We start from the raw sequence: 23,004 nt of genomic DNA on the forward strand, positions 1-23,004 counted from the left end.
TATGGGGATTATTATTTTGTCCCATGTGGGTTTCATATGGTAAATCCCACATGGGTTTTATGTGGTAAATCCTACATGGGATATAGGTGGAAAATACTATATGTTAAAGATCTTAAATGCCACATATTTTATTCCAAATGGTATAAAAGTAGTCAATACTAGACAAATGAAAGTCCGAATGCTTCTATGATAATTTTTAAAAATCTTTTAATTTAAAAATTACTTAAATAGTAATTAAAAATTAGTCATCGAAACTTTCAGAGAGGCTTAACTTAATCCAGTATTTGCTACTTTATCCCATTTGGTATTCAAAATGTGCAGCATTTTTGATCTTTTACATGTGATTTTTTCCACCTATAACCTATGTGGGATTTACCTTAAACTATTATGACGAAATTTTATAAAATTAAAAAACGTGTTGCAAAATGAATTTATTTTAAAATAAATGCTATTAATCAATACATCCAAAATGAATATTAAAAATATTATTTTTTCTTTTGCGATTTACACGCCGTTTTTTGTCGATTGAATTAATTAAATCGCTTCGGCTTGCATAATACCAAGGTTTTTAGTATCTTTTAACTTTCTTCAAACATTTTCTGAAAAAAAAAAAAAAAATACAAATATATATAAATATATATAAATATATATATATATATATATATATATATATATATATATATATATATGTATATATATGTATATATATATATATATATACATATATATATATATAAATATATATATATATATATATATATATTAACACAGAGAGAGAGAGAGAGAGAGAGAGAGAGAGAGAGAGAGAGAGAGAGAGAGAGAGAGAGAGAGAGAGAGAGAGAGAGAGAGAGAGAGAGAGAGAGAGAGAGAGAGAGAGAGAGAGAGAAAGAGAAAGAGAAAGAGAGAGAGAGAGAGAGAGAGAGAGAGAGAGAGAGAGCAATTTTAATAAGGAACCTTATTAGTCGAGCAATTTTAATTATTAGCCAGGTTGAAGTCATTAATGACTACAATAGTTCACAAATAATTATTTCCTAATTTATTACTTACAATGACTAACGTATTATGGGTAATTGAACACATATTATGCGTAATGAGCTTGAACCCATGAGGAGAATCCTGAAAAAAAGTGATCAATTAGGATAAGTAGTTAAACAAAAAAACAAAAACAAAAATGTAAAAACCTACTTTTTCAATGATGTAGACGTTGGGTGCAATAGCCACTGGATGCAAAAGTATCTTTACTTTTTCGTCACACACACGGCCTTTTATAATAACAGGCCTTGACATCGCGCAAAATGCCGTAAAAACTGAAGGCCGATTAAACTTTTACTTTTACTTATATTGATATATTTTTATATTAGGTAGGGTGCAATGGTTTCTAATAATAATCTCTAGTAAAGAAGGAAATATAAAAAGAAACCAAAAAATTGTTAAAAGATAATCATATTTTTCGTATTTCAAATTTCATTAAGAATATTTATGTAATATTAAATAGTATCAATAACAAGCAGAACCATAACAAAGTATATATATATATATATTAGAAAGATAACTGTATTTTTAATTATTTTTGCTAAAAATGGTAACAATAAAAATCACCAACAATAAAAAACACCAACAAAAGTTGATTCAAGCAAAAAAAAGTTTTATCAATATATCTCAACAGGGTAAATATTTACAAATCCAAACATATTGAGAGACATATAGGCTAATGAGAAAATAAAAAACATAACAAGTAAATAGCATAATAAATTACAAAACTAGTTTTCACATAAATTATGATAGCTTTAGTATTTTGGGAGTGGTAATTAGTGAGTAATTCTTTAGCAGAATATTAAAATATACTCTGCATTGTTTTTTTGTGATTTTAAATTTATATTTAGCAGCAATGAACTGAAACTGAGTAACAAATTGTTCTGCATAAAAGGTCAGTAGCACCTTGAAAAAAAAAGCAAAATATTGACCATTAGAAAAGAAGGAATTTCAAGTCCGCCTCTGTTTCGGGTATACAGATAACTTCCATATTTATAATAATAATTGGTAGAATCATCATAAATTTTTATTTTGCTTTTTTGCACATAGCCAGCTATGTAAACTATAGCCACTAATGCAGATTTATTAACTGAGCTTTCAAGATCATGTATATTATCCAGAAGTTCTTTTTCATCAGTAGAAATATCTCTAAAACATATGTCACAAGTATGACCATCGATACCATCAACAGGAATGTCAAATTGTAATATCAATTTAGCATGTTAAATATTAATTTTTTCAATTACAGATTTAGCGTTTATAAAGTAAGTACCTCCAGATCCCTGTCAAAGCTTAGAAGCTTTTTCAAGTGGATCTGTTGAAAACCAACCTGATAAGACATACTTTGCTCCATTACTCAACAAAGTTTCTACGAGATCAATAAAGCCATAACATGAATGCGCTATTGCATTGCTAGTATCTAGCGTAAGCTGTTTTTCACGCTTACCTGAAGGTTTCATAAAATTTGACAGTTCAGCAATATCTCGTAGCAGTTGTAACTGTTGATCACCAACTGAGTGGATTTCTCCGCATAATTCATTTCTAAACCGAATGCCAGCACCAGGTGCTTTGACATTAACAACATTTGAAAAAAAATTATTTTTTCAATAAATACAGCAGTACCTTCAAATGCTATATTTTCAATCTCTGGATGCGTTCTTAATGCAGCTGCTGTTTCTTCACAAAAAACAGACAAACAAAACTTTACAGATTGTCTCTCTATTGGTTTTGGATAAACTGATTTAGCTGTAAGTTTAGAGAGTTTAAAAAGACTATTACACTCAGTTTTATATAAAGTTTCTAAATCACTCCACTTAGCCAAAGCCAGTTCTTTATTGTTCAAAAATTGAAGTTCGCCAGTCTTTTTTGTCAACCAATTGTTTTGTATAGATTTTAAGAGATGCACATAATCATACAATAAATATATACCTAATGTTGTTAACCATGGTTTACTATCAACTGTTTTAAACATTCCAAAAAATCTTTGATTTACACAGTTACCATCAGTAATTATTACCAGTGTCTTACTATTTTCAATATTATTTATCGTATCAACAATTTGTTGACATTGAGCAAACTGAAATTCAGAGGAAAGATTTGCAACAGGTTGAGCTCTACATATAAATTCTGGACCTCCAAAAAGACATTTAATCATAAATGATAAAATTGTTTTAGCTAACTTTTCAGGGTAGTTTACTGCTTGACCAAACAAAGCACCACTTTGGTAAAGTAATGAAGCTTTGACATAGACCTCATCAATTAGTAGTATGGAAGTTCTTTTCAATGGATTTAAGTTCATAAAAATACTATTTATGAAACTTAGGTCCTCCATTGAGCTTATTTTTGAAGTCAATCATGTCCTTATACTTGGCAACTTGTAGTCAATACACAAACAGTCATATAAACTTCGTCACATAGCAAAATACTCATATGCTCTACATATAATATCTGAAGTATATAAAACTTCACCAACATTAACTTTTCTCATAGCATTAAGGTGTTCGAATAGAATATTTAACTGAAGCGAACTTTCTTTATTTTTTAAAAATCTAACTGCTTCAAATAAAGCTGATTTTATTTTTATTACTTTTAATTTGTTTACAGCTAAAGATGAAATATTACAAGTTGTGCCATTATGGTTAGCTACAAATGAATAATCATTGAAAATTACTAAAATAAATAATGGAACACCAAGTTTGTACATTTTTGATTGTATGTGTAAACTTTTTTTATTAAGCTGGAAAACAATAACATCGTTATTATCACTTAACAAAGATTGAATATCGTCAAATATAAGTTCATCCTCGTTTAGAAAATCATTTAACTCATCTGGTAAAATGCTTCGAAAACCGCTTGAAGTTACAGTTTTTCTAACTTTACTTGCTGGTGTGGCTAAACAACTAGGCGGAATATTTTTAAAAACAGATGGTGGGTTTAAAGGTCGTTGCTTCCCATATTTGCTTTCAAAAGGTGCTTCATTTGGCCAATGCAGTTGACATACTGCTGTATAGTCTGTAACAATAAAACCAGTTCTTGGGATAGCTTCACTACATCTTTTTCTCTCTAGATTCTTCGGGAATTTTTAAATTGATACTTTTGTTGTGGTTGAGTATTGATAATTTTGTTGTAGTTGTAATTGATATTGTAGTTGTAGTTGTATAAATTGTATAAGAGATACACAGCATTTTAAAGGCATTTTTAAGGCATTTTAATTATTAAAAAAACTTATCGTTAGTTTGACAATATTATTACCTTACAATGTTAATGCCTTGAACCTTCTTACAACGTTATCGTCTTGAAGTTGCACTATCTACTTTATAAACCAATCAAATTTTAAAGATTTATTAAAAAAGCGCAAACACAAACTTTCGTCTAATGTTAAAAGATGAAAATGTAAACACAGAATTAGGAATTGGCCTTCAGTTTAACAACTTTGTTGAACGATGTCAAGGTCTGTTATTATAGAAAGCCGCGGTCACACATAATATAATATTCTGAAACTAATAAACAAACATCTAAATTTCTATAAGTAAATTTATTCTTTGATCATTGCCTATATATCCTATCTTATTTTCATATCATAATCTATTATGGTATTATTCATATAAAATATCACAACAATATTATTAAATTTATGATGTTCAAATATCATATGAACATTCTCTAACATGTTCATATGATATTTGAATATAGTTCTTGAGTATATTATCTCCAAACAATTGACTGATGCAAGTTCAAATGTTGTCAAAAACCAAGCATGCATGCATGGGACACTGCAGTGTCCCACAAAGAAATGCAGGTTTGAAAGTCAAATTTTCTTTATTAAAAAAAAAAATATTTAAATAGGGGGGAGATAGGGAGGTTTCTGTAACTTTTTTTAGGCTCCAAAACTTTTAACTTTAGATATAATAAGATTCATAAAGCTTAAGGTACTTACGAAGTACATCGAGGAACAAAAACAGGATATTTACAGAAACTTTTCAATTTTTAATCTGGAGTACCACAGTGTAATTGGGAATAAAGTCTCTGAGTCCAGTATTCAAAGTAATATGATCTAAAGTAGTATATAAATTAAATAAAATGCTTTAAAATGCATGCAGTTATACATATAACTCCTGATAGTTAACTATATGTATAACTAGTTATACATAAAATTTATTATATAAACTTATTTTTTAAGGTTATGCTTGAACAAATTAGTACCAATTAATTCAAATTCAAGATTTAGTTCAAGTTAATGGTTCTTATTTGTTCATTGTTTTTTCACTATTTTATATATGATTGTTCAAATTTGTTAACTAGTACTAATTCTTACTACAGTAAGAATATTTATCATTGTTGAACGTGATTTTATTAGTAACTTAATATTACTTTCAACATATTTTGACAACACCCTTTACATTTTAAATGACGATAGCTTTACTTTTCTATTGATGTTAAATTTTTTACGTTTCAATAACTCAGATTGATTTTTAACTGAATTATTGTAAGCTTTGTTAGGGTTTGTTGTATATCAAATGGTGTTGTAAATAAAGTAAAAATAATATATATATATATATATATATATATATATATATATATATATATGTAAATTATGTTAGTGTATTTTACAAATAGAGTGCTCAATGTTCTTAAAGAACAGAGCAATAATTAATTAGTAAAAATTTTAAAGTTAAAGCTTAAAATAAAATTTTTCTAAAATTTTTATAAAATTTTTATAAAATTAGTAGACAAACATTTTCCTCCCTCTAATAAATTACATAAGGTTTTTAACAGAAATACCATTAAAGTAAGTTATAGTTGTACAAAAAATTTAGAAAGAATTATAAAAGGCCACAACTACGCGTTAATTAATAAAAATGAACATATAAAAGAAAAAAACACTGATTATTGTAATTGTAAACAAAAAATAGATTGCCCTCTAAATGCAAAATGCCTTTCGAAAAATGTAATTTACAAGTGCATTGTTTCCTCACAAAACAACCCTGATAAACAATATATTGGCTTAACCGAGGGGGAATGGAAAAAACGTTATGCCAACCACAAACAATCTTTTAAACACAAAAAATATTCAAAAGAGACTATGCTGTCAAAATATATTTGGGATTTAAAAGAAAAAACTAAAAATTTTAATTTACAATGGTCTATTCTAAAATCTGCCCCTGCCTATAATAACATTTCCAAAAAATGTATGCTATGTTTGCAAGAAAAATTTGAAATAATTACTCATTTAAATCAAGAAAATTTATTAAATAAAAAATCAGAATTAATTTCTAAATGTAGGCACGAAAAATAAATACCTCTTAAAAAATTATAAAAACAAATGACCAAATTAAACTATCCCCATTCCAAAGAAAATTATTTCATAATTACTTTCTGTAACTTCCCGTTAACAAAAAAAAAAAAAATATAGTTACTAAAAATTTTTTATAATAATTTATAACTTCCTGTTAAATATTTTTTTCTATAAATTGAATTTTTTTTGAGATTTAGTAACTCTTCCTGATGATCCAGCAATGGTGAAACTTCAAGTCGAAGATAAAAGTTAGATAAGTGTTTTTTACTATATAATATATATATATATATATATATATATATATATATATATATATATATATATATATATATATATATATATATATATATATATATATATATATATATATATATATATAGTATTTAGGCTATGGGATCATCCATAAATGATGCCAGCAGATAGAGGGGCTGTGTGAGTTTAACAATAATTGACAATGGGGAGGGGATGTTGAGACCAAAATAATGTCAATTAAAAAATTGAATAAAAAAAAAAAAGTAAAACATTTTATTTAAAAAAACAGTAAGACAATTTATGCTAGCTATGAGCAGGTTTTAGAGGTATTTACACCAACAATGTGGTCTAAAAACTTCTTGCTTTTGTTGCTTAAAACTGTAGAGGATCATAGGAAAAACAATGCGGTAGTGGTGTAGTGGTAAAGCGCTCGCCTCATAAGCGAGAGGTTCCGAGTTTGATCCCCACCACGTCCATGGTAGTACCGCGCTCAACTTGTTCATCCGCGCAGCGGCCTTGTTTGTCGAAGTTCGTGTTTCGGAGTTATAGAGTTGAGAGAGGGTTATAACCACTATTAAGTAGCCTCCTCATCTGTAGTGGCCTTCTTGGCCTTGAGGAGGCGAATAAAAAAAAAAAAAAAAAAAATTTAAATTCAGAAATTAGCTTGCTTATCTGAAAGAACAATTTATGTTTATTTTTTTTACTTTTAGTACTGTTGAGAATAAATGAATAATTTAACCAGAAAAAAAATAATGGTATATGCATTTTTTATATTATATTAACAATTCAGATATACCATCATAATATGATAACAAAAACTGACATCATTTTCAATTTGAGATGGCAAAAAACTGACTGAGCTTGATAAAGGGTGAAGGTGTTCAATAAACCGGGTCATCATCTGACATCATTATGCATAGATGACCCTATGATTTAAGTAAAATAAGTAATCAATTTGCCATATTTCTCTTTAGAAAGTGTAAAAAAAAGCATTGTTATGCTGAGAACCTACCTATTGAGCAAGCTTTGACCACCTATTTTATAAATTTGAGAGACAGAAGTGGAAGTGCGAATCGCAATATATATATATGTATATATATATATATATATATATATACATATATATATATATATATATATATATATATATATATATATATATATATATTATTTTTACTTTATTTACAACACCATTTGATATACAACAAACCCCTACAAAGCTTACAATAATTCAGTTAAGATTCAATCTGAGTTATTGAAACGTAATAAATTTAATATCAATAGAAAAGTAAAGCTGTCATCATTTAAAATATAAAGGGTGTTGTCAAAATATGTCGAAAATAAAATTAAGTTACTAATAAAATCACGTTCAACAATGATAAACATTCTTACTGTAGTAAGAAATAGTATTAATTGATAAATTTAAACAAATAAATACAAAATTAACAAAAACAATGAATAAATAAAAACTTTAACTTGAACTTTAACTAAATCTTGAATTTGAATTAATTGGTACTAACTTGTTCACGCATAACCTTAAAAAATAAGTTTTTATAACAAATTATATGTATATACATATAATTTGTTACATATAGTTAACTATCAAGAGTTATATGTATAACTATATGCATTTTAAAGCATATTATTTTATTTAAACATTACTTTAGATCATATAACTTTGAAAACTGGACCCAGAGGCTTTATTCTCAATAACACTGTGGTACTCCAGATTAAAAATTGAAAAGTTTCTGTAAATATCCTGTTTTTGTTCCTCAATGTAGTTCGTAAGTCCCTTAAATCTTAAGGACCTTATTATATCTAAAGTTAAAAGTTTTGGAGCATTAAAAAAGTTACAGAAACCCACCTCCATTCTATTTTTTTCTTTTTTTAATAAAGAAAATTGGAAATTCTTTGACTTTCAAACCTGCATTTCTTTGTGGGACACTGTAGTGTCCCATGCATGCGAAATTGGTTTTTGACGGATACCACATGGGAAAATCCGTCCCACGTAAATCCTACCAATCCCACACGGAACCCACGCGGAACCCATGTGGGACGCGGTTTTATTTTTCACTGGGATACCCCTTATATACCTTACTAATTTGTAGATTATCATTTACTTAAACACCTTAATTATTCAATGTTTAATTTACTCAAAAACCTAATTAATCGAGAATTTCTTTACTCAAACTTAATTTGATTGGTTTATCAATTAACCTTCGCTTCGTTGTTTAATGTTTTTTGTACGCACTTTAATATATTATTTTTACATAAACAAAATTGTAATAACTATTATATTTTTAGAAATACCGGTCAAGAATAAAAAATTTTTGTTTTTGTTTTTTCAGGGCTTTTGTCTGTTAAAAACTTTCCATTGCATATTGCCGAAGTGTGTATAACAGCTGCACTCAAATATAAGACTGGTTTAGATACAGCCTTAGACGCTGGTTGTGGACCGGGGAGAACTGCAATTGAACTTAGTGATACTTTTAAACAGGTTAAAATGAGAAAAGTTCTTATATTAAATGTTTTAATAAATTTTGTTACATGTTTAATTGGTACAATAGATGATATAACTTAATCTAATAAATGTTTTTCAAGTTTTAGGTTGAACAAAATTCTATTACATTAAAAAATTTGCAAGATATGTAAACAATATATTTATTGCACATAAGTTTCTATAAAATATGACTTACATTTTTTTGTGTTTATCCGAATTGTTTATATTAATTTTTTTATTTTTTTTCACAAAATAAATGATTTTGTTGCAGTTATAAATGCATTGGCTTAAGATAGATGCAGTGAGTTTACATACAACTACTAAAGGGTTTTGATTTGGGCTAGCAATTTTCAATTTTAAATCAATTTTCAATTTTAAATCAATTTTTTTAAGTTTTCTACCCTCTTTTATAAATAAAGACTTAGTACTGATGCTAAATACCCAACACATGAGAATTTGAAAACGTGTTTTGGTCTTGGTTATTTATTGGAACCTTTTTTTTTTTTTTTTAATTTTTTTAACGTATTAATTTCAGGTTATGGCATATGACTATTCAAATGGGTTTGTTGAGCTTATGAACGCAAAAAAAAAAGAGAAAAATATTTTGAATCTTGTAACTTTTCAAGGTGACAGTCATAACCAAAAAGAGATATGCGACGATAAAATGTTTGATTTAATTCTTGGTTGTAATCTCATTGATCGTTTGCATTCCCCACAGGAATGGTTGAATCAATCTAAGGTAAATTTTGCGATAAATTTGATATATATGTAAATTATGTTAGTGTATTTTACAATTTTTTTTTTATTGTTCTTTATACCATTTTAAAACGTTACGTTAATATTTTATAAAATTTACAAGCCAAAGTAAAATAGTATAAACAATTACAAGTGAAGATATTTAATATATATATATATATATATATATATATATATATATATATATATATATATACACTACCGGCAATTAATTTGAGACCACTGATGAGAAAATAGTAATTCTGGAATGGTAAGTGAAGTAAGTAATGGAAGATTTCAGCACATATACTTTTGTATACTTTTGTACATAAGCAAATTTTTATGTACAAAAATGCCCATATCCTATTCTATCCACTTATTTATTGTGCTCTATTTATCTTTGATCCAAAAATAAAGAAGTGCAAATTTGATAATCAGATATATTTATTTTTGAAATGTAAATAACGTTTTTAACCGCTGGTCTCAAATTAATTGCCGGTAGTGTATATGTGTATATATATATATATATATATATATATATATATATATATATATATATATATAAATATATATATATATTTATAAGTACATATGTATATTGTTATTGTCATACAATATACATATTTTTAAAACCAATACATATGTGTATTGGTTTTAAAAGTACATATGTATATTGTCAATTTCAAAAGCTACTTCTTTCAACTTTTTTAAAAAAAATTGTCATTCCATTCAAAAGAAAAATCAAAGTTGTTTAAGAAAATTTTGTTCCAACTCAGTGTAGTTAATACAATTTTAAAATATTAATGCGTCTGTATGATATTTTGTTGACTACGGCATATTTCCGTTAAATGATCCAGTCTGTGAATTGCGAAAAGATGAAAAAAATTAAAATCATAAATTTTGCGGTATCATAAAATAAAAATGTTTGTAGCAAAAAAGTCCAGACCGAAGGTTCATTTTTTTTTAAAAAAACTTTTCTTAAAATCACAATCGCTGGTCCAAATTTGAATAAGATTTTAAATAAATACGTTTTTTAGGTGAAATGAACATTATAGTTTAACAATACGATCTGTTCTGATCATTTATTGGCAATTTTTCTTAATTATAAACTCTTCCTTGGTCGGGACTCTAGTATTTTTTGTAAAAATTGATAGAAATATTGTGTTTTGACAATTATATATACGTAATATACGTCAGAACCGATAAGAACTAGGATCAATAATGAATTAAGGAACTTTTTCAAAAGATTTTAACCAAATTTATGTTAACACCGATGAGCGGAAATGATCTAAAGACTCCAAAATAAAGTTCTTTAGATTCATTATTACGGGTAGTAAAATTGTTTTGAAAATTGTATACAAAAAAGAAAAGTTTCTTCAAATATTAAAAAAACTTGAAGAAAAAAAAATTATATTATTTAAAGCTCTTGTTTGGACATAGTACGCCAATAAAACCATGATAATTCCAAATATAAGAATTCGAATAATTTGTAAATCGCCTTGACTACACCGATAAAAATACGGTCCACGAAATGATATGCAAAATTTACAACAATTAGTTTTCAAAAATAGTTGCATCAAAAAAATCATCATTTCGTAGATCGTATTTATTTTTTTGTTTTGTTATAAATAAATTATGAAAAGGAGACGGAATTTCGTTTTACATTTGTAACAAATCAAAGAATATAATATACGTTAAGTTGATGTATGTTTAAAACATTCACTTTTCTTAAGAAAGGTTTTAAACAAGTTTGTCGATCACAAGAATTAACTAAATGTGTTATATCTTTCTGATGACGGTAAAGAGGCTCTTGTTTACTTTTGTTAGTACTGTCCCACGCAATATTTGCATAGTTAATATGGCAGTGAATAAGTGAATAATACAGTTGCATTAAAGTGCACATGTTTAATTAGCTTTTTGATTTGTATAATATTCCAATACTTTTTTGAAATTTTGTTGCTTAAATTTTCAATGTGCTGTCTCCATGTAAGATTTTCATCAATATATATTCCTAAAACTGAGCAGTTTTGACTCTTTTTACTTGAATATTATCAATGAGTATAAATGGCGTTTCGTATGGTATTAGTTTTTTTTGGATAGTGGGTGAAATAGAGTCCAGTTAGTTTTTTCAATATTTACTGAAAGTTTATTTACTTTGAACCAATCGGAAATTTTTTTAAGTTCTAAGTTCATAATTTCAAATAATATAGTAATGTTGCTGTGAGATAAAAATAAATTTCTGTCGTCGGCAAACATTATTGTCATCAGGTTGGATGTTATATGGAGATCATTGACATATATAAGAAAAAGAAGAGATTCGAGTATAAAACCTTGTGCCACGCCACAAGTAATGTTTAGTAACGTTTTTGGTGATTTATTGTCAATGTGTACATATTGAGCACGATTATTTAAATAACTCTTTACCCATTTTAAAACAATTCCTGTGAATCCATATAATTCGAGCTTTTTAATAAGAATTTGATGATCAATAGTATCAAAAGCCTTTGATAAATCAATAAAAATTCCTATGTATATTTAGGTTTATTAAACGACACGTTAATACTACGTGTAAACTGAAGCATTACATTTTCGGTAAAGTTATTTGTTTTGAAACAATATTGATATTTATTTTTGATTATTATATTGATTATTAAATAAAATATTATTTATAATTACCTGAAATCTGGAAATCAGCAAATATAACCCCAATTTTTAAAAAAGGTAATACAAACAAAGCATCTATATACAATTATGGATTATCTAACAAAAAACAGCTTATTAAAGGTTTAGAGCTTATTAAAGGGTTTAGAAAAAATAAATGATGCACAATAAGCCTTAATAATACAAATACAAAATAAATTTGAAATTCTTGATATCTTAACATATGCACTAGAAAATGACCACACAGTTGATATGTTTTAACTAGACTTTGGAAAGGCTTTTGATAAAATACCACGCTCTCGTTTGATTACTAAACTTCAATCAGATGATATCATGAGAAAGATGGATAGAAAACTTTTGACTCACAATAAGCAGAGAGTGGTCTTCGACGACACTATCTCAGATTGGCTATCAGTTATTAGTGGTGTACCACAGTGATCAGTTTTAGGCACAGGGATCAGAATGTTTGGTATCTTAAAGAGAACATTAAATATTTAGACGTAAACATAGTAAAAAAGCTATATACAACATTCAAACGTTCACATCTTGAGTTTGCGGTCCAGACATGGTTTCTATTCCTATAACAAGGCATAGAAAGAATTGAGTTGATCAAAAATAGAGCAACCAAACTAGCACCTAGATTTAAAATATGATTTTTTAAAGCTAGGTTAAATATTATGCATTTAACGATACTAGAAGAACGTAGACTACATGGTGTACTTATTCAACATTTTAAAATTTAACATGGTAAATGAATTGGGTAACAAACAATTATCAAAATAATCAAAATGAGGTATTTATGGCAACAAAAGTTCAAGCTAAAAAAACCTTTTTGGAAAAATAACATGCAGAAATTACATAAATTTTTCATGTATTTACAAAATGTTATAAATGCATGAAAAAACTTTCCATCTGAAATAATAGAAGCTGCTTCAATAAATAACTTCAAAAATAAACTAGACAAATCTGAATTTTGCAGAAACTATTTGTTAAATAATAAAAAAAAGCAACCCTTAGCTTTTACAGGGCAATATCTTCTGTTATGGCACTTCACAACTGTTTACACCAGTTGCTACAGCTATACCTTGATACTATTATTATTACGATAATATATATATATATATATATATATATATATATATATATATATATATATATATATATATATATATATATATATATATATATATATATATCGGCACGGCCTCACTTGCTGATGACCTTTAAAAAATGCTGTGTCATTAGCATTTTTCGACAGCTTAAAACTTTTTGAAAAGTTGCAGATCATTAGTAAAATCTTTCAAAGGTTATAAAATTGGTTTATCCATGAAGTTTTAAGGTGAAGGATAGGTGACTTCTAATGCCACATTAAAAAGCTTTATGTTTCTTTTGTGTTTGGAAACTATTGTAGTGAACAGGTGCTGATAAGTTTTAAGAGCTTTTTTGACTGCTCATTGTTAAGGATTTTGCTTTCAGTAACATTAGTATGGACAACATTTCTGGTGAAACCAAATTTAGAGATATCATATTCATTGAGAAGATTATTAAAAGTACGAGGTCGCTTTTTTTGTGACTGCTGATAGTCACTCACAGCAACCGCATTAGTTTTATTCCAAATTTATCAAATGATACCACTGTTTTCATCTCTTGAATTGCAATTTTTATTTTGTTTGTTATGCCTAATGCAACTTTTTTTTTCTATTTAAGTTATTTAGGTGCTCCAAAAAATTCTTACGATCTTATCACAGAGCACCGCTGTATATCATTTAACCAGCCTCCTTTCATGACAATGCTGTATATATAACTAGAGCTGGCATCAAAAGACAGACCTTTAATTCTGAAGCCAAGCCTTTAACCCTTACACTATAGTTGCTACAATACAAAGATTGCTACAACTTGAGAAAACGCTTTCTTGCTTCGTAGCATCTTCTATGAAAAATCTTAACAATGCAAAACTTTTTTTAGAAATTTGAATTGTCTAATATTCATTTGACGCAAAGGCCCAAAAACAATTGTTTCAACTTCCCTGTTGTCTTCTTCCTGAATGCCTACACAGTATTTTATGATATCTGCGATTGATTTATGCAAAGTGCTTACTGTTACCAAATGTTCTTTCCAGCTAAAGTCAAAAATTTGCATTAGCGATGCACAGGTATATTAAGCTGCTATCGTAGGCCGCCGAGTACATTTAAAACACTGCAAGAAAATATTGAAAAATGTTGCAAGAAAATATTGAAAAATGTTGCAAGAAAATATTGAAAAATGGTGCAATAAAATGCTCAAAAATATTAGCTTTGCATTCAAATTACAATATATAGTTGAGTCATTTCAATGTCAACAGTGTCTCACATGCTGTCGCACAAAATTGTGTACTAGTTAAGACATGTACCAGAAAGCTGCGCGGACATTATAATAGATATTTATTTAACTATTGTATTTCGATATTGAATGATATATATTTTTTGAAAGTACATATATTAATATTCTTGAATTTCACTTAAGAAAGTTTGTGAAGTTTTGTACGTGAGATTTTGCTCGTATTTTGCGTTATACACTCGACTTCACCTTTTGCACAGTCTTTGGCTGGACTTTCTTGGTAGCTCTAATTCATTTGTTTTTGAAGTCTTTAATATTTTTGGCTTCTTCTACATTGAACCTTAGTTTTCTTTTGACAAGAGCCCAATATCTTTCGATTGGACGTAAGTCGAAACAATTTGGTGGATTGCAGTGTTTTTCAATGAAATCTACTTTAAGTTCTCTAAGCCAGTTTAAAGTTGCCATAGAGTAGTGACATGATGATAAATTAGGCCAAAATAACAGGTTACCCGTGAGTGTTCTTAAAAACGGCAAAAAGCGTTTCTTGAGGCATTATTTTATGTATATTTTGGTGTTAATTGTTACCGTAGTCACAAAACAAGAGCTCCTTTCATCACATTCACAAATTGCTTGCCAAACTAAGAATTTTTTAGCAAGTTTTTGCACTCTAATGCATTTATAATTGAAATTCAGTTTCTTGCAATTAATTGCTAAATAAAATATTGGTGTCCTGGAAATGCTGAATAATATTGGTGTCCTGAAAGAGATCGGAAATATAAAGCACAATAAGCTTCATCGTCAATAATCAAACAAGATTTTTTAGTGCATAATTCTTTATAGAGATGCTTTGAACAACGAACTGCAACATTTTCTTGCTTTTCTTCACAACGAGGAACTTTTTTCCTTTTATAAAATTTACAGCCACAATTTCTCTTTACTCTTTGTATAGTAGAAGCACTTGTCTTAAATTTATTCGCTAAAGTTCAAATAGAAATCTCTGGTTTTCTGTCTAAGGCATCATTCACTTTTTTACAAGATCTCGTCTAACACAACATTTTTTTCTTCCACTTCCAGATTTCCTTTTGATTGCACCAGTGTCCCAAAATCGTTTTCAAAATTAACCAAATGGTAAATAGAATAGCTAAAAATTCAATAAGATTTTTTTATCACACTTTGCTGATTTTGGAATTAAACTGTTTAAAACTTATATTCAGAAAGGTGCAAATAAGAGTACTTACTCCAAATTTATTACACATTTTACTTAGGAGAGAGTAATTTACAGTAGAACCCTAACCCTAGCCCTAACCCTGAACACCAAAGGAATAAATATACCTTAACCAAAGATGGTTTTACTCTACAACTTTTACTATTTAATTAAAAAACAATTTAAGCGAACAATTTTTAAAAAACATACTTGAAGAAAACATTCCTAAATGATACTTTTATATCTCTGATTTTTACTTAGTTTGTATTTTTACCTTGTAAATATATTTTACTGAGGGTGGTTAATAAAATAATAATAATGAAATAATAATAATAATAATAATAATAATAATAATAATAATTATTATTATTATTATTATTATTATTATAATAACAATAATGTCAGTTTAAACAATTCATTCAAAAACTTGTAAAAGGATTAATTGTTTTAATGACGCTTCTTGTTGTACTTGATAATTTATCTAATATATGATAACAACTAAATACTAATTAATTTTTATTTATTCATTTGAAATTCAAATTTAGCCAACTCTCCTTTTTTCATTACACATTTTTTTTCATAATAAACTTTGTCGTACTTATAATAAAATATAAAATAAATTACAAAAAAACTGTTAACGTTACATAAGAAAGGGTTTATAATAACAAACAAGGTCTCAAAAAAAATACCAGTGACGGATCCAAGAATGAGGTATGCATCTCCCCCCTCCGAGAATTTGAAACTCCTAAAATATCATTGAAATGGAGGACCCCTTTTTTTTAAGGTGACGCAATCGTGGTACAAAAAAAAAAATTTCAACATACCTCCTCTTCCTCACCAAACATTCCTGAAACCGTCACTGAAAGGTACGGATGACTGGTATCACCACAATAATTTATAAAGATTTTGCAACGTAAAATTATAACATTTTTAAACATTTTACAACGATCTTGTTTTACAACTTTTATCAATAGAATTTAAATAAAAGTTAATGACGACAGGAGCTAGTAGAAGACAGAAGTCTTGTCATCCAGCCCCTATAGTAACCGTAAAGCATTTTTTACAAGTTTCTCATTATATAAGTTTACAAATACTCTTCATATAAAACAAGTTAATACATAATTACAACAAGATTATGATAAGCCGCAAAATTTAAATAAATAGACACAGTAAGAAATATTACAAGATTTTTTTTTTTTTACTTAAAAATGCAAAAATATGTTTGCGCGTTAATTCATTTTTGTTGATTGAAAATTTTGGCAACATCAACAAGAGATTAATTGGTTGTATTATATTATTGAAAAGAGTAGAGCTTTTTTTTCACAATTTAAACCTTCGAGAGATAGATAAATAATCCTAACGCTTTTCACTTTTATTATAGGGCATAGAATATTTAGTCGTATTGTTATTGAACGCAATATTTTTTTACCTTTTTTTTTATCTCGCAAACAGATTTTTCTCAACAGTTTCAACAATGTCTACTCAATTAGGTGACCACATGAAGGAGTAGATTCACAATAAGGTGATGAATCACGAAAAGGTGTAGGATTACAAGAAGTTGTAGGACTTTGAGAAGGTGTGCGTTCGCATTATGGCGTAGAATTGCATTAAAACATGGTGAGCGATAAGATTCTCGCATTAAACATTCTAATAAAATTTCTCTTTTATGGTTTTTAAAAATATTATCAATTACAATTTCTACCTCAAAAGGTATAAAATTATTCACTACTAAGAGTATATCAAATATCCTACCTTAAAGTAGAAACTTCGACCTTTTTTAGAGTGAAAAGACAAATAAACAAATAAAATTAAATCAAATCTGTATTTTGAATAAAGTTTAACAACAAGGTACCGTATTCTCATCTCTCCGTTAAGCTTAACGGAGCTTTTGTCTGAAATTTCATTACAATATTTCTAAGTAAAGAAATTACGAAAATTTATATAAATTCGTTAAAATAAAACTTATACCAAAATAAAACATTTATGTTTAAAAAATTATAATTTTAAATAAATTTTTTATTAATGTAATTTAAAAGAAATTTTTGACTAACGCTCCGTTAAGCTTAACGGAGAGATGAGAATACGGCCCAAGGTTATTTACAAATAATAATAAGTACTATTATGAAATCAACACCTGTCAAATTCAATAGTAATAAAATGATAATAATATTTATAATGCGAGTAGGGGTTAATAAAAATAATAGTAACGAAAACAAAGATTAAAAGCAATAGTAAAGATTATAAAAGCATACACAAAATTTAAAAAAATAATAAAAATAGTATTATAACACAACAGAAAAAAAGAAAAAACAATAGATAGATAAAAGCTCAAAGTTAGGGTTATAAATAATAAATTGGAGAAAGATATGAACTTTACAAACAATATTTTTCTAAAAATTAGTTAAAGAAAGCAGTTCAAATTTCTGAGAACGATTTTAAGGTTTTAGTTGGGAAAAGAGGTTGTTTCATGTTTGTATGCTTTTATGTTGTATTGATTAATAGCTGTAATGAACAGTTAGGTACAAAAAACTTTAAGTTTCAAGTAGTTCGTAGGATATAGTAATAATTTTCTTTATAATAAAAAATATTGATAATTGTAAGAGGTAGCTTTTAATGATTTTGGTTCTATACAAATAGGCAATTTGGTATCTAGATAAGATCATAAATTTAAGGACTTTATATAAAAAATACAGTTTGAACTGGTATGTTGGAAATAAATTAACTTTAGAGTCTTATTTTGAAGTCGAGTTGGTCTTGCAAGCTGCTTCAATTGTCCTCAAACTTGAAAGGCATATCTGAGATGAGAGTTAAAAATAGCATGATATATATTAAGCAAAGTTTCATGATTAACGTAATGATGGATTTTAGCTAACGTGCAGTTCGATCTGCTTACTTTTAATGCTAAGTCTGGAAGATGCAAAGCAAAAGATAAACTTGAGTCTATTTTGATTTCGAGATATTTAATAGAGTTAACTTGATTTTATTTTCTTTCCACTTAATCTGAAATTTAATTGCTTATTTATTTTTGCTTGAACAAATTTTAATTCAATAACTTCTATTTTTTAGAGTTAATGGAAAACTTATTTGAACGGAGCCATTGAATAATATTAGCTAGATCGTGATTTATATTTGTGTTGCAGTTTTTCTTGGAGGATTGTGTGCTCAACTGTATCAAATGATTTTTTTATATCAGCAAACACTACACATACAAAGTGTTTATTATCGACGGCTTGTTTTACTTTCTCTGTTATTTCTATTAATGGTTAGGTTGTTGAGTGTTAATTGCAAAAACCTTAATGGTGTTTGTAAAGACATTTATACTTCTCCATAAAACGCTCGAGTCTTTGGAGCATTGCTTTTTCAAACAGCTTACTTAGGTTGGAAAGAAGAGAAATAGGTTGATAGTTGGAGTAGTCTAGAGAAGAACACAATTTTTGAAAAAATTATTCAGGATCGAATATAGAGGTTTAGAGATAATGCGAGATACAAGTTTTAGAAGAAGTTTTATCATTTTTAAGAGTACATTTTATGATATTCGACACCTCATCTTTAGTGACAGGATCAATGAAAAAAGAATTAGTACTAGGTATTTTAAGGAAGTTGCTAAAAATATATTTAAAAGGAATAATATTTTCAGATAGTTTGTTTAGAATTGTCGCAAATTAGTTATTACATATATTAGCAACATCTTATCTGAAATTGGTATTATCTGAAATAATACTTTCATTGATTTTGAGACTAAAAGACTTAGTAGAAGTATTAGTAGAAGGTTTGTTGTTAATGAATCCCTTAATTCCTTACACTATTGATGCTGTTTTTAAAATAAGATACATGGCATAATTTTTTTTTAAACTTAGAAATTTGTTAAGAATATCTTAACAAACTTCTAAGTTTATTTCTGTATAAAATGAATTTAGTAATTAATAGATTTTTGGTATTCACATATTTTGGTCTAGTAAATTTTTCATAAAGTATGTTTTGATTAGAAATAGATTTAAGAATATCAGAAGTTATCCAGGGTTTGTATTGAAGTTTGATTTATTTTTTTGTTAAGAGTACCAGAAGTTATCCAGGGTTTAGATTAAAGTTTGATTTGTCTTTTGTTAAGAATACCAGATGGTATCCAGGGTTTAAATTAAAGTTTGATTTGTATTTTTGTTAAATCATTGTAGAGAGCTATTTTTTAAATGTTTTAAGGAAAAAATTTATTGATTTATTTATATTATCATCTTTTATAAGAAGTTTATTTTTCTTTTCGTTAAAAAATATGTCCGTCATTTGCGGAAACACAATTAATTAATATCCACATTAACAATTATTAAGAAACACATGCATATTTAGTTTTATTTTATCAAATTCTTTAAAAAATAAAAAAAATTAATCTCTACTTATTCATAATTACTAAAATCTTCATTATACAAAATCAAAAAAATATATATATGTTTTGTAGTTGATTTTCTACAAGGAGGAATTTTCTTTTAAAAATCAATGTTACTTTTTTTGACGTTTAATATAAAAAACAATTTTCGCACTTTCATCAGAATGAGAGATGTTGCGGTTTTTATTAACTTTGTTGATGTAGTTTGTTTTAACTGACTTTTTACATTTATTAGCTTACAACGATCTAGTTGTAACAGTGATTTGTGTTTCAACAACTACAAAAAAAATCGCTGATAAAATCATTCTTCTTAAAATAAATTTTACTAAGAGATTTGAAATATGTCGGTATAAAAAAGCTCTTTTAAATGTACCAGTTAAATAAAAACTAGTAAAATCTACTTTTTTACACTTAATAAATATTAAATGTTGTTTGTTTGATTTCTGTTCAAGAAGGTTTTTCTAGTTGGCGTGTTGCAATTTGCGTTTTTTCACTAATTGTAATTTTTTAACTTGTTTTTTGTTATTTTCTTATTATTTTTTAAATTTGTTCTGTGTTTTTTACTTTTAGAAAATGTTAAAAAAAAAAGGGATTTTAGTTATCTCTTCTCCATATACATGGTTGAAAGAACACACACCAATTAACAAATGGATAGGAGGAATTAAAAAAAATGGAGAGAACTATTTTACACTTGATGGATTAAAAGAAATTCTGTCACCAGAATTAGAACTTTACGAAACTATTCGTATACCATTTGTCATTCCCGATCCAGACGGAACCTATCAATATACTTACAGCAATTGCACAATATTCGGTGCTGTGAAATAAAATTTTGGTAACTCTCTGTAATTAAAGATATAAAATTTTTTACTATAAAAATTTTATAACTAAATAAGAAAAAATAAAAGTTTGTTTTTGTTGAAATTCATTTATATTTTTATCTAACTTTTTTTTCTTAAAAAAAACGACTATTAAATTTTTCTACTTATGCTAAAAAGGTTCTGCCACCGTTTGGTTTAACTATTTATCTTTTTGGGCCTTTCACAAGAAATAATTGCCGTCTTACATTCGCTATTTATATAACAATTTGTTATATACAAAATTACATGTATTCAAAAACGCTGCAGTTGCATTGATTGGTCTCCGTTAAACACTGGGATAAGCCATCGGCTAGTTAAAAGTAAAATTCAGAAGTTCGACCCCCTCCCCTTGTTGTAATGCTTACTTTTAATCCCCCACCTTGCTAAAAAGTACGTACTCTTTTGAAGTATGCCCCGTCTCCTCTCAATTTTTTTATTAATTAAAAAAGTGTTAATTTGGAAAAAATTTTATACCGTAAAACTACCAAATTCCGGACGATTTAAATAAAAAGTTTCACAACTCGCTTATATTATCAAATTTATTAAATACTTTTTTTAATAATTAGTTGTTGAATTATTTTTTTCCTCTTTTTTTGTTTGTTTGGTTATGATAGATTTCAAATTGAAATTTTTTATGATTGCAATATTTTATATAATTTAATATGATTGTTCAATTTGTCTTGTTTAGACGTTTATAAACGCTATATATAAAAGCTATGATAGATTTCAAGTTGAAATCTTTTATGATTGTTTAATTTATCTTGTTACGTAACGAGATAAATTGAATAATCATAAAAGATTTCATTAACAAAAAAAAAGTGGAAAAAAATAACTTCGATTTGCAACGAAAAAATTAAAAAGTAAAAACACTAATTTGTGCAGAATTTGATGTTGATTATTTTAATTATTAAGTATACCAAATATATCAATATCAATACAATTATTAATATTCGTATTGATTGAAAAAAAATATATATATATCCGCCAGCAAAATTAAAACTCTTTAATCCGGATAGATGTAACTATTATTTTATTTGGATAAAATAAAAAGTAAATTTGCCACCAGCAAAATAAAAAAAAAATAGACGCTTAAATCCTGATATAGGTTTTTATTAATTTATATTCATTAAAAAAAAATAAGCTACTAGTTAAAAAAAAAGAATAAAAACTCAAACCCTGATGCAGGTATTTTATGCGCATAAAGTTAATGCACACGTTTTAATTGTATTATTGCATTATAGAATATGGATAAACTTAAACAAAAGAAAAGCGAAAGAGTCGAAACCAGCAAGCCATTCGAGCTAATATCGAAAACAAAAATTGTCATATGCACAAGTTTCTAAATGTTATAATGTGGCAAAATCTACTCTTTTTGACAGAACGAAAGGGTCACACGGCGTTAAAATTATGTCCAAAAAGCTTCCAATTGCCAGTTTGCGCGTGTTTTCAAATTCACTGCCATAGGAAGTGGAAACCATGTAAAAATAACTATAACATTTTAATAGACCAACCAGTATCAAAAGTTTTCAGCAAGTAGTTTCTATCGATACAGACATTCTGAACTAAAATTGTATTCAGGGTTACCAGATTGTGGCCAAATCCGTAAATCTGGCCGTCGCAAAAATAATCGGCAATAATTGCTTTGTTTGGCTTTTTTTTTTTCTTTTTCAATTATTATTTTATTTGTTATTTTGCTTATTTTAATTTTATTAACTTTTTAAAATAATAAAATAATTCGTGTTTTATGGTTCAAGAGGGTAACCCTAACCC

General features: G+C 27.1%; 2 protein-coding genes across 2 annotated transcripts; one reads left to right on the forward strand and one right to left on the reverse strand.

Annotated features, from left to right (window-relative positions):
• Positions 1-416: 416 nt before the first annotated feature.
• LOC136084925 (uncharacterized) lies at positions 417-4,379 on the reverse strand. The gene is made up of 2 exons (XM_065806322.1): positions 1,048-4,379; positions 417-599 (listed from the first exon to the last, which is right to left on the reverse strand). The coding sequence occupies exon 1, from the start codon at positions 3,362-3,364 to the stop codon at positions 2,489-2,491; it is 876 nt and encodes a 291-aa protein (XP_065662394.1). The 5' UTR covers positions 3,365-4,379; the 3' UTR covers positions 417-599; positions 1,048-2,488.
• A 28-nt stretch (positions 4,380-4,407) lies between these two features.
• Positions 4,408-21,298, forward strand: LOC136085651 (uncharacterized). Its single transcript, XM_065806975.1, has 5 exons — positions 4,408-4,483; positions 6,526-6,576; positions 8,923-9,077; positions 9,616-9,819; positions 20,945-21,298. The coding sequence occupies exons 1-5, from the start codon at positions 4,408-4,410 to the stop codon at positions 21,200-21,202; spliced, it is 744 nt and encodes a 247-aa protein (XP_065663047.1). The 3' UTR covers positions 21,203-21,298.
• Positions 21,299-23,004: the final 1,706 nt, after the last annotated feature.

This window comes from Hydra vulgaris, chromosome 09, assembly GCF_038396675.1.
Source record: "Hydra vulgaris chromosome 09, alternate assembly HydraT2T_AEP".
In the NCBI taxonomy this organism is placed as follows: Eukaryota; Metazoa; Cnidaria; class Hydrozoa; order Anthoathecata; family Hydridae; genus Hydra; species Hydra vulgaris.

Bases quoted from the DNA above. Each gene is read 5' to 3' on its own strand.
- LOC136085651 (XM_065806975.1), top strand. From the start codon at position 4,408: ATGTTAAAAGATGAAAATGTAAACACAGAATTAGGAATTGGCCTTCAG. The intron at 6,577-8,922 runs GTTAGATAAGTG...TTGTTTTTGTTT, and splicing joins ACTTCAAGTCGAAGATAAAA to TTTCAGGGCTTTTGTCTGTT. The intron at 9,820-20,944 runs GTAAATTTTGCG...TTTTACTTTTAG, and splicing joins AATGGTTGAATCAATCTAAG to AAAATGTTAAAAAAAAAAGG.
- LOC136084925 (XM_065806322.1), bottom strand. From the start codon at position 3,364: ATGGAGGACCTAAGTTTCATAAATAGTATTTTTATGAACTTAAATCCA.